This window comes from Neoarthrinium moseri, assembly GCF_022829205.1.
Source record: "Neoarthrinium moseri strain CBS 164.80 chromosome Unknown scaffold10_Wmoseri_CBS_16480, whole genome shotgun sequence".
NCBI lineage: Eukaryota > Fungi > Ascomycota > Sordariomycetes > Amphisphaeriales > Apiosporaceae > Neoarthrinium > Neoarthrinium moseri.
The window spans coordinates 530389-542445 of NW_026055124.1; the positions used below are offsets into that span (position 1 = coordinate 530389).

Genomic DNA, 12057 nt, shown 5'->3' on the forward strand with positions numbered 1-12057 from the left:
CGTCAGTTCATGTGAATTTTATCAATCCTCCTTGGCAAGTGCGATCTTCTTCTTGTAGGCATTCTTTGCCACAAACCACCAACCAATGATCAAAATGGGCAGAGCACCAATAACCACACACGTGTAGTTCATGCTAGACACTGCAACGGGCATGCTGTATGGAAAACTGAAGAAGACAATGGCGAAAACAAGCCACGCCACAGTTACTCCGTTGACCAGGAAACCCCAACCGCCCATGTGGAACACTCCCTTGTGCATATTCTTGCGGCCGGTTGCCAGGTTAGTGACGATGGGTATCAAGTAAGCAACGTTGTTGATAGTCACGGCTGCGCCGAGCATGCTGTTGAAGGCAGTGCTGCTGCCGAGGTAAATGCAGCCCAGTGCAGCGTTTATAGCGGTCACGGCCCACTGCGCGTTGATCGGGACGCCGAACCGTTGGCTGACTTTGGCCCAGGTGGCGGAGAATGGCATAGCTCCATCTCGTGCAAAGGCCCAACAGACGCGTCCGGTTGACAGCTGTGAGGAGATCACGCAAGGGCCCAGAGCAATGAAGAGGATGAAGGTCAAGCCAAATGCGCCTCCAGCCGACTGGGTGACCTGTCGGAACAGCTCGGCAAGAGGCAGGCCAGTGGAGGTGTCGGCAAGGGCGGCATAGTCTTGCACGCTGAACATGAGTGCAATCAGGTATGTAAGACCTGTGCAGAAGGCAATGCACAGCGTGATCAAGAGAGCGAGTGGTGCATTTCGTGAGGGCTGGGTTGATCATTAGTGAGCATTCAGGCAGAAGATGATCGTAGGACGAGATCTAGACTCACATTGGGCATCTCTTCCGTGATATGTGAAATACCGTCCAGACCACCGAGACTGTACAGCGGGTTGACCAATCCAGTGATGAAGCAAATGACGTTGTTCTCCCATCCGGTGTTGTTGATCCAGGTCTTGAAGACGAAGGTAGGAGTTTGGTAGGTCGGGGCGCATGCGACCACCGTCACCAAAACGACGAACCAGCCAATCTGGAGGTAGAAGAGAGAGAACTTATTCAAGGCTGGGATCGCCTTGTTTCCAAACATTACGACCGCGGCGGTGATCAGATTCAGCCCTTGGTAGATGATGAATGTTTGCCACGTTTGCAATTCTAGATCAGTTTGGTACAGTGCGATCAGGGCAGCAAGTGTCTGCGCATAAATGAGGTTGGTAGACGCAGTGGTGAAGATCCCTATTATACAAGCGTTAGGTGGTATAGGCAGCGAGGATCACGAAGAACTTACAGCCCAAGCATGTGAACCACCCCGTCAGAAAACTCAGGAAGGCTGACATGCGCGGCGGGGCGATGGCTGCGATCCAGTGATACATGCCACCCTCAGTCGGGTAGCTTGACACGAACTCGGCGAGAGAAGCGCCCAGGAAGCATTGGAGAAAAGCCACGAGGATGAAGCCATAGATGATTGCGCCAGGACCGCCAGCATTGATCTCCGTGACTATGCCAAGGCCAAGACCGGTCCAAGAGATCGTCGTGGTCGACGCAAGACCAATCAGAGAGAGCGTGGTAAAGTGACGCTTGAGCTCCTGCGTGTGGCCTGGCTCTATAGTCAGCAAAGCATATTCTATTCAATCGCACAGACTGCAGCTTACCCATCTGAGCCAAACGCTCCTCGTCAGCGTTCATGACGCCGCCCTTTTCGTGCGTCATTTCCGTGATGGTGTTCTTGCGCTCAATTGAGTCCGACATCTTGGACACAGACCACAGCCTATATTGGCTTCACAAGACTCAGTTTGGTAACTCGAGGGTTGTGCAGATCCCGGCGGAGGTTGACACTTGGGCAGGGTGTATGTAGACTTTATCTATCACGACTCAGATGTGGTGTTTTATTTTAGTGTATCGTGCGAGTAAGACGACAATCTCGTGCCACAATCCATGCATGCATGGTATTGATAAGCTTCCCCCGACCGGACACTAATTCCCCATAGTTTCTCGACGTTGTGGTCCCGAGGCGTTGGTTGAGTATGGGACCATGAGATGGGGCCAAACGTTTCTCATGGGGTGACTGAACGCGATTGGTATCGCGTGCCCTACTGTCGGCTATTTCGCCGACTTTGCCGGGAGATTGGATTGGGGATAGCAAGTTAATTGGGTGGAGAGGTCGATTTTCCCTGCAACAACTGGTTGATGTCGGTATTGTCCGGCGACGGCTTATCGGGACCGGCCATAACGGCTAATGCTGGCGACGACTCGTGAGGAACCAGTGACCTAGTCGAATCGGCAAGCGTCCGACGGCATGGACTCAAAAGCGTTCTGGAAGTCTTTACCTGCTTCCGATCTGCGGGGTCCCGTATATCGCAGTTCGCATTAGTTCTCGATAGAATGACTGAGTGTCGAGCTGTTAGGTAGCGCTAGTCAAGCAGCCAGATACTGTCATAGGTTGCCAGCGGCTTGGTCCCGTAACTCACTTGCACGCGAGTGGGCATATATATCGGGCTGGTGAATTGTGCACATCACTGATATATATATATATGCGGCTAGCTGGTTATCTCGTGTATAGATACAGTGAAAGCTTAACGTCCTTGCAATGCCTTCTGTACGTTCGTGTGCGCTGGCAGCGCTGGCAGGGCTGTCCGCCCTCGTAACCGTTCAGGGTGCCGACCTTACTGGCAACACCAAAAACCTGTTCGATGAATCGATGACGTTTTTGGACAAGATTTACGATAGCAAGGCTGGCTACTTAAGGTACTTCTACTATCCTTTGGCCGCTTCAGCGCACGAGACACGGTCATCTGGGTGGTACGCCACAGGCCTTCTCCAACGGAACAAAGGCAACGACAGGCAAGAGGCCATCAAAATTATTAGAAATATAATCGACGGGCAGCATAAAGATCCAAAAGACGAATGGTAACGTCTCACCCTACCGAAGCAGATACAGCCTCCAACTAACATATATCGCAGGTATGGCGACTATCAGGTGTATCCGGAAGAACCCACGGTTGGCACGAAGGCTTACCCAGCAGTTGTATGTTGTTCTCAAAAACCTTGTCCACTCTTAGCGGTCCATGCTAACAGGTTCAAAAGGTTTACAGCACGTGGGATCCGAACTGGAGAGGATTTGTTGGAACCACCCTGATGGTTATTTACGAGGAATTCAGCCATATGCTGCCATGTGACCTGAAAGATTTGATGCTGGAAAGCTTGTACAACGACACAGTGGGCGATGGCTACCGGAACGGTGGTCTCGTCAAGGGAGCTCTCAACCCGTCATATACCAACCCATCGGTCATGCGTGCTGTGCAGGCCAGCTGGGTAGGTCGCAAGATGAAGGATGGCAACATGACTGCATATGGCGAAGACTACGGCTCGCAGATCATCGATCTTTTCAACATGAACAACACCCTGTCAGAGTTCAACAGCGCCGTATACAATGGAGTCTCATTGTACGCCTTGACCATGTGGGTGAAGTACCTGCCAGCGGACTCAATCCTGTACCAGAACGGAGAGCGTATGATCAAGGAGATATGGACTTCCCTAGGACAGTTCTATAACGCAAACTTGAAGAACTTGGCCGGCCCCTGGGACAGAACGTATGGGTATGACATGAATGAGTACTTCAGCATCTTGGCTTGTTACATCTGGACGATGGTTGGAAAAGAGTATGCGCCAGTCTACGATGAGGTAAGTCTTCCCCCCTTACCGGGTGGCATTGCATCAGACAGACACAGCTAACACGACAGCCAGCCCTGGACCATGGCGCACGCTGATGACTTCGAGTATGCGCCGATCATCGCTGTCCTTGCACCGTTCCATGATTCGCTGGTTCCGGAAGACGTCAAAAAGAAATTCCGCTCTTTCCCCGGCGATCACATGGTGGAGACTGCGGCCTTTGCTCCCCCAGGGGACGCCGCCGTGCGCAACATCACCTCCTGGGTAGCATCTAACCTAACAATGGGCGCCATGTCGTTCTTGGACGACCCGAAGAACTGGGACCATTCGTCGCAGTGGAATGCTGCCGTGACGCAGTGGGGTCGGTTTGATGGCTCCGTGGGCTACTTCACCCTGTACCCAACGGTGCACGCGTTGGACTCAGAGGTCGGTCAGGGATGGATGAACCTCACATACCCGCAGGGCAACTCGAGCAGCAAGTTCACTTTCGTCCTGGCGCCTAACCCTCTGGGAGCCAAGAGGGACATGAACTCTCTTGATGACATCTCGGGTCTCAACATCAAGGTCTCGGGGTCGGTCAACGCTACGCCTGCGATCACTTTCTGCGGACTGGTTGGCGGAAGCTGCAGCCCCAAGTTCGGCTTCGAGTTCTGGAATGTCACATTTACCATGCCCAATACCCCCGAGGGCGCCGCGGCTCTTCCCAATATTTTCTTGGAGATTGAGCTGGAAGAGTAGTCGAAGGTGGCGCGACGAACAGGAGAGCATGGTAAAACGGGTGGTATATCACAACATACAAGAAGTCAACTTAATTGATAATCTTAACTCCTCAACGCGACCGCACACAAAGTCCATGTTCATTTTAAGCATGAGAACTAAACATGCTCTTTAGTACAGGGCAAAGTGACGGTTGTGAATCGATGCTTCCAGGAGTTGAGTCTGATGAACAGATGTACGGTGTGGTTATCTCAGACTCTACAGTTAGGTAACTACTAAAGAGCCGGGGCCGAGGGGTTTAGAGTTCATCCGGTGTGGGCAGGGTTTGTGGGGTGCAGCATTCAAATTGGCCCTGGCCGTCTGCTCCGGGAATCCGACTCCAGTGTCTCTTAGCCTAGGTAAGGTAGAGAGACAGCGAGATTCTGATCAGATCTTCATCCATATGGATGGATGCCCTCGATGGGCCGCTTACGAAATCCTGTTGACTCCGACTGCCGTGGCCGAAGCCCAGCTGTGCCCACCTGGAGCACTGTCGCAGCCGCCAAGGACCCGCGGGGTTGAACATTTTCCCCCACGCTGGGCCCCCCAGGCCCCCTGCCGCGTCGCCTGCTAGCTCCTCCGCCCGCAACTGCCGCCACGCAATTGCATGGCAGCCCGAGGTCATTTTGCCGGTCCGCATCCATGGATACAAACATGGGTCGGATCAATCTGAGCCCAGCGGCGATCTCGAAAGTCAAAATCCGCCGTCTTCATTCATCAGTCCAAGTTTGGAGGCTATACTATACGTTGCTGTAGAACAAATATCCCCCGTCTGTTCCGTGCATTGTCGTAGCATCGCAATCAAGTCTTCGCTGGCTCAGTAGTGCTTTGCTCATCTTGCCTGCGGATTGACAATGGCAGCACTTGGTGAGTTACTAGCCCCGCCGCGGTCGCGTTGACGAAATCACCGTTTAACAGCGAGCCCTTAGCCGTCGCGTCCGCTGCTGCCACGGCAGCGGGACTGTCGTACCTAGACGCCAGGTATCACATTCGTCAAGACTGGAAGGTCATCAGCGGAAAGAAGAAGGCCGGGAAGCTGCTTCAAAAAGCCCGTAAGTGGTTTATCCTGCTCATTCCCCCACCGCCCCGAAAGGTCGCTAACGCTCGCTATACCGTTGATGCAGTCCAAGAGAAGCGCCTGTCTCCATTCTACTTCTTTGAGAAACATGCGCAACAGAAGCCAAATGCTGAGTGCATCTGGTGGAAGGGCGGCGGTTACACGTGGGGCGAAACATACCACCGTGCTAACCAGTATGCACAATTCTTCCTGAGCCATGGGGTCAAGCCTGGCGACCTTGTCGCTCTGTTTATGGCCAACAGTCCCGACTTTGTGTTCGCATGGCTTGGTCTTTTCGCCATTGGTTCTGCACCGGCTTTGATCAACCACAACCTCACCAAGGCGGCATTGCTGCATTGTCTTGGTATCAGCAACGCCCCTCTCGTCCTCGCGGATGGTAGGCCGGAACTCATGGCCAGGATCGAGGAGGTAACGGAGGAGCTGGCTCAGAAAGGAGTCCAGGTCGTCAAGCTTGACGATGTAAGGGGCGAAATCAATGCAACGAAGGGTGACAGGCCCGCGGACCAATTGAGGGAGATTGTCAAGCCAAACTCCCCCTTCGGCTTGTTCTATACCAGGTCCGGCTCCAACCCCAACTCTTTTGCTGAACTTACATTCTAATGCCATACATACAGTGGAACGACCGGCATGCCAAAAGCCTGCATCATTCCCGCAATTGCAGGATTCAACCACGGAGTCAGCGTATGTCCATTTGTGTCGGGTACTGTGCACGAAACTAACTCTTCACAGAAAGAGTGCGGGTTCTCTATCGTCCAAGGCGAAAATGAAAGATACTATGATTGCATGGTTTGTTGTGACGCCGTGATTCCTGTAGAGCCCTTCGCTAACTTTGAATCGAGCCACTGTATCACGGCACCGGAGGTATCAGTGGAATGACACAAATGCTTGTAAGTCTGACCCTTCCACCGTGAACGAAGCTAGTCTGACCCGGCAAACAGACGGGCACAACACTCTGTCTGGCCCCGAAATTCAGCGCTTCTCGCTTCTGGGACGACATTAGAGCATCCCGTGCAACATGGTTTGTTTATGTTGGTGAGACGCTGCGCTATCTACTAGCAGCGCCGCCTTCTCCACGGGACAAGGACCACAATGTCCACTCCATCTACGGCAACGGCCTACGACCTGACGTGTGGAAGAACTTCCGCGATCGTTTTGGTATCACCAGGATCCATGAGTTCTTCAACAGCACCGAGGGCATGTTGTCGCTGGAGAACCCTTCGAGAGGCGATTTCCAGGCCGAATCTGTTGGCCACCACGGATTGCTCCTGAGGAATCGGTTTCACAACGTTTACGTTCCTGTCGCGATAGACGCTGACACGGGCGACATTGCGAAAGATCCCAAGACGGGTTTCGCCCAGCGAGTTCCGTACGAGGTTGGCGGCGAGATCCTGGTAGCACAACCGAGTGCATATGCGCCACCATTCGTCGGCTACTATGGAAATGAGGAAGCGACCCAGAAGAAATTTGTTCGCAATGTCTTCAAGAAGGGTGATCTGTACTACCGGACCGGCGATGCGTTACGACGAGACTCTGATGGCAGGTGGTACTTCATGGACAGGTGAGGCAACAATTAGTATAATTGTGGAGATGCAATGGCTGACTGCTTTCCAGACTAGGTGATACCTTCAGGTGGAAGGGAGAGAATGTCTCGACGGCCGAGGTGTCAGAGGTCCTTGGACGGTATCCGGGCATCCTAGAAGCAACTGTCTATGGTATTGGACTTCCAGGTCACGATGGCAAAGCCGGAATGGCGGCGGTGTACATTGATCCGGCTTCCAAGTCATTCGACTACGATGGTCTCTTGAAGTAAGTCTTTCGCAAGCATATCTACACGTGTAACAGTGCTGACAAGGCCAGGCACGCGCGGACACACTTGCCCAAGTATGCCGTGCCCATCTTCATCCGGCAAATCAAGGAGCGATCAGCCACACACAACAACAAGCAGAACAAGGTTCCCTTGAAGAACGAAGGCATCGATCCTGCGAAGGTCAAGGGCGACCCGCTCTTCTGGATCAGCGAACATGGGAAGGGCTCCTCTTATGTGCCGTACGGGGAGAAGGACTGGGAGGCTCTGCAAGGCGGCCGAGCAAAGTTGTAGGAAACACGGCCATTGCTGCACACATATCCACCAGATAGACTTCAGAACACCTCATGCGCTGAGTGTTCGGTCCATAGTTATGGTCTCTACATTCGTGGGCTAGACCACGAAGGGCCACCTTGTAAATAAATGGGGTTTCTAGATTTTAAACAAGAGACGTATCGAAGACAACCAATTTCGGTACATTGTTAATACCCGAGGTATAGCAGGTCCCGTTGTAGGCTGACTGTAGACGAGTGAACAAACAAATAAATTTGGGGGAAGTGGATTTTTATTGGCGATAACCTTAAAGGGTAAGCAGGGGCCCAGGACCCCTAGTTTCAGTCTAGCCCTCTGCTCTCTGGGGATGATGGGGCGGGACCAGGCTCGATCCAGGGGTTCCCAGGTACAGTAGCACGCGAACGGGTGCCGAGTGGGGCGCCTCATTTCAGCCCTTCCCTTTCACGATGCATCGTCTCACCCGACTTTGTGCGCGCCGCCCGCGCTGCCGCCGGTGCTGGTGCTGGTCTTTTTCTCCCTCACCCTCGCTCATGTGAGTCGCCGGCAACCCCCAGCGCATTCCCCCCAACGACCGCCGCCGCACGAGGCGCGGCATGCCGCTCTTTACGCACGATATCTGAGTCTCTCGTTTAACTGGAGTTGGATACTCCGCCCACACTCGTTACCACCACCCCCCGAAGCGATGGGCCTCGCCACGCTCCTTTCGCTGGGGCTCGGCGCCGCGACCGCCGTGTCTCAGGTCGCGGCCGCCAGCGGCACCGTCTGGGCGACGCCGCACGACAGCTACTCGTCGTCGGTCGGCGTGCTGGGCTGCCGCATCGACACGGACCGCGTGGCCTACTGGCCCAGCTCGGTCGACTGCACCAACCTCTGCGTCTCGCTGAGCTACGAGGGCCGCTCCGTCAAGCTGCTGCGCGTCGACCAGTCCCAGGGCGCCCACGACGTCTCCTACGACGCCTGGAACTACCTGTACACGGGCTACGGCGCCACCGAGAAGCCCGCCGCCGGCGGCGCCGTCGCCATGGAGTACGAGGACCTGCACCCCTCCGAGTGCGCCGACCTCATCCACACCGACGGCGGCAAGCTGCCGCTCAGCGCCTCCAACAGCATGAACTTCCTCGCCAGCTGCCTGGCCCAGGAGGGCAGCTGGGTCTCCAAGAACTATGTGCTTTACAACATCCTGGACTCGATCTGCTCCTGGGGCTACGACGAGGAGTGCACCCTGGACTGGCCCGCCGCCAACCAGGCCAAGTGCGCGAACCCGCTCGGCACGCCGGTGACTCTGACGTCGGAGCCGGTTTACAACATTCAGTACCCTTCCGGGCAGAAAGTGCTCGCCTCGACAGGGCAGGTGGCCAGCAGCGATGCGAAGAATGGAAGCGTGAGCTTTGGGACACGACTTACGACGCCGTCCGTCATATTTGTGGGCGCAGTGACGGCAATGTTATGCCAAGCTATTTTATGTTTGATATGATTTTAGGAGGCTTTTTCTGATACCCCGGGATATAATGTTGAATTCACTTTTACTGCTTGGATTTGCGTGCCATGTTTCTCAGGAAATTTTCTGATGTGTATCAACGTAGCGTATGCCAGCCGCTACGTGTAATTCCACCCTCCACCTGTGAATGGAACCATGAAATCGTTTTGTTCTGGATCATAATACCCGTTGAACTGCATGTCAAACATGTTCGCAGGCTCGAATTCCGCATGACCCTCGAAAACCAGAGGTTCGAAAGGGTCTTTGGTCACTTGCGGTCTGCCGAGATCAACTGATTGGGCCAAGGAACTTGACGTCAGGTAGCTTTGTCCGGCCGAGGTTCGAAGGTGTTTTGACAGGCGGGCCTTCCCGCGAGTATCAGATTTTTCTGTGCTTTGCTCCAGAGGATCTGGGATCAGTGAATGGAGTGATGGTAAATGCTGGAGGTTAAGACGTTGTCCGGGGTCCAATAACCTCGGCAGGTCCCTCCTATCCTGTCCGAGCACTTGCAGTAACTGCCGCGTGTCTTCAAGGCAGCGCTCGATTCGTGGATATCTCTGTTGAAGTTTACATGCCATTTCCAGCGACTTGCTGAGAGTGGTTCGAATGTTGGAAACGCTGTGTTCCCCTTCGTGAGGCAGCAGCCGCTTGAGATGGTGTATGATTTGCGTGACCTGGTAGATGCTCACTGGAAGAAATACGTCATCAATTGGCTCGCCCAGGTCAAACCTAGAGATGTCCGACCAGACATTACATAGCCGGAGTGCGTTTTCCAAACAAGCCTTTTGGCAATAATCGATGTATTCCAAAGGAGTGCTTTCGAAGGCCTGGCTGTTTACAGACTCACGGATTCCCCGTATAAGAAAGCGGTAAAGATCGCAATGGCATTGCAACCAGCGCGTATGGAGCATGACGTACCCCGGGGCATCCTCCGAATGCATCACTAGTAGGAAAGTGTCCGGCTCGAGTTGCAGGTTCTCGGGAAGTCGCTCTACGAAACTCTGGAGCTCCCGCTCAAGGCTTTGTAGAGTCATCTTTGTGAGCACGGGGCTAGAGCCATCGCGCCGTACCCCTTTTGTGTACCTTGGGCCTCGTTTAGTAAATCATTTCCAGAGGAGGAACATGGAACAGGGACGTACCTGAGTATGCGTTCTCTGATCGCATACAATCTGATATGTTGTGCGAGAAGATCGGCTTGAAAGGTTTCGTTTCCTTCGCAGAGATCAAGATATGCAGCACTGGAAGGCAGACCGCGATGGAAGCTATGATCGTTGCATGGAAGGCGAACATACATTCGTGAGGCTGGACAGACTTCCAAGTCGTCCACTCCACCAGAGAACATGCGGTCGAGCAGGTAGATAGACCAGACCATTCGCCTTCTACACTCTTGCTCGATAGGGTGGATTTCCGGGTGCTCATAGTTCAGCCTGAGGGTGAATGCCAGTCTCGCTGCCAAGGAAATGAGGTTCCAGGCTTCTCGGACGTGGCCAGCCAGGAAATGGAACTGAACTAGGAGCAGTAGAGCCTGCAGGTATCCCACAGTCTGCTTAGCGATGGTACCCAAAATTCTCAGCTGCGCTTCGTCCACCCAAACCCTGGCGGTATCACGCTGTTCGTGCGAGCGACTGTTGAGTAGAAGACCGAGGGCACATATCAGAATCGTCAACACAGGATCCAGCTGGTCTTGGCTCCAGTCCGCCAAAATTGTGGGCTTGTGGAGGAAGACACACGACATCGCATTGACCTTGTCGAAGTACGCATCAATATACCGCTTGATGGTAAACCTATCGGATGGTGCACAATTGCTCTCCGGAGTCTGACTGTTTGGCAATGACTCGGGGAGAAACTGTTCCATCACATTATTTTTTGTCGGAGCATGGTGGTTTACTCCTTGCGTCTCCGTAACCCAGTCGCAGTGCTCACCGCGGGCGAGACATCTCTCGCAAGGGTTCATGCCCGAGCATCTCGTCTTGTGATGTCTGCATTGCTTGCAGGCATTTCTTGTGCGTCTTCTTTTCAGTCCAGTCTCTGTAAGCTGAGCCGTTGCCTCACGAGCATTTTCCGAGGGCGTGTCAGGGTGGCCACCATAAGAGCAACTCAAGCGAAGGCGAAGACATGGGCCACATCGGCTTCGATTTCTGTCACACTTGACTTTCCTTCTGCGGCATTGCCTACAGGACGCTGTGGTTTGATTGAGTTCTTGAGATTGTCTGTTATGCCACATACCCAGGCAAGTATTAGGGTGTGACTTACCTCTCAACCTTCCACCAGCCGATGCAGCCCCCACACGACTGGTAGTGGAGTCCATTGCTGTCAATGCATCATTATACTCTGCAGTCTGCTGCTCTGTCATGGATTTGAGGTGCAGGCCTGTACTGCTTCGGGAAACCGGCTCGGTCCAGGTTTAGAGGTTTTCTATGGGAATGCTAAGCCCCTCAACCCCAACTAGAGTGTGGAGATGCGGATGGCATCATTCCACGGGACATGGCAACCATGCAGCGATCCGGCAGGTAACATCAAGCTTTGCTTCGCACGTAACAAGATGGCCAAGGCTGGCATCAAAGGAGGCAGAAGCAATTATCTGGCCTATTAATTTCAAAAATTGCATGAACTCTGTCCTAGTTACTTGACCCACGATATGTAGCGGGTGCCTTCCAGAGTCAGTTGGGTATAAGTTCGTCTCGTAGGCAGACTCCCGGCTAATCACTTCCTAGGTTGCGTGCTTCAGGCCATTGAGCACACACTTGAATAACCGGCTCTGAACGGCCCCAAAGTAGATACTACGGACCACTTCTTGCTCAGTTGGCCTGTCGAAATGGAGAGAAATGTTGTGTCAAGCGGGAGTGGAGGTAACATCGGTATCGGGCACGGGCTCCACACCGACCCGATGACCGACCCGGAGCTCGACGACGAGTTCCCCAAACTGCCACTTATTTTCTTCTTCCCCGGCCGACCGCATCGAGCGTTGTCTTCTGTGAAGCACTTCATTCTGAATCCAA

The 12057-nt window shown here is 53.6% G+C and overlaps 5 protein-coding genes across 5 annotated transcripts; 3 read left to right on the forward strand and 2 right to left on the reverse strand.

Moving 5' to 3' along the window:
- Positions 1–21: 21 nt before the first annotated feature.
- JN550_004043 (uncharacterized protein) lies at positions 22–1729 on the reverse strand (the record flags this gene model as incomplete). Its single annotated transcript, XM_049315515.1, has 4 exons — positions 22–753; positions 816–1216; positions 1269–1577; positions 1633–1729. The coding sequence occupies 4 exons, from the start codon at positions 1727–1729 to the stop codon at positions 22–24; spliced, it is 1539 nt and encodes a 512-aa protein (XP_049174065.1).
- Positions 1730–2567: 838 nt separating this feature from the next.
- On the forward strand, positions 2568–4387 carry JN550_004044 (uncharacterized protein; the record flags this gene model as incomplete). Its single annotated transcript, XM_049315516.1, has 4 exons — positions 2568–2887; positions 2942–3005; positions 3065–3661; positions 3725–4387. 4 exons carry the CDS (start codon positions 2568–2570, stop codon positions 4385–4387), a joined length of 1644 nt encoding a protein of 547 aa, XP_049174066.1.
- Positions 4388–5259: 872 nt separating this feature from the next.
- JN550_004045 (uncharacterized protein) lies at positions 5260–7581 on the forward strand (the record flags this gene model as incomplete). The annotated part of the gene is made up of 9 exons (XM_049315517.1): positions 5260–5272; positions 5335–5457; positions 5530–6040; positions 6098–6164; positions 6213–6269; positions 6323–6370; positions 6422–7041; positions 7095–7289; positions 7341–7581. 9 exons carry the CDS (start codon positions 5260–5262, stop codon positions 7579–7581), a joined length of 1875 nt encoding a protein of 624 aa, XP_049174067.1.
- Positions 7582–8263: 682 nt separating this feature from the next.
- On the forward strand, positions 8264–9055 carry JN550_004046 (uncharacterized protein; the record flags this gene model as incomplete). Its single annotated transcript, XM_049315518.1, has 1 exon — positions 8264–9055. One exon carries the CDS (start codon positions 8264–8266, stop codon positions 9053–9055), a length of 792 nt encoding a protein of 263 aa, XP_049174068.1.
- Positions 9056–9177: 122 nt separating this feature from the next.
- JN550_004047 (uncharacterized protein) lies at positions 9178–11012 on the reverse strand (the record flags this gene model as incomplete). Its single annotated transcript, XM_049315519.1, has 3 exons — positions 9178–9787; positions 9977–10141; positions 10198–11012. The coding sequence occupies 3 exons, from the start codon at positions 11010–11012 to the stop codon at positions 9178–9180; spliced, it is 1590 nt and encodes a 529-aa protein (XP_049174069.1).
- Between the last annotated feature and the right edge of the window lie 1045 nt (positions 11013–12057).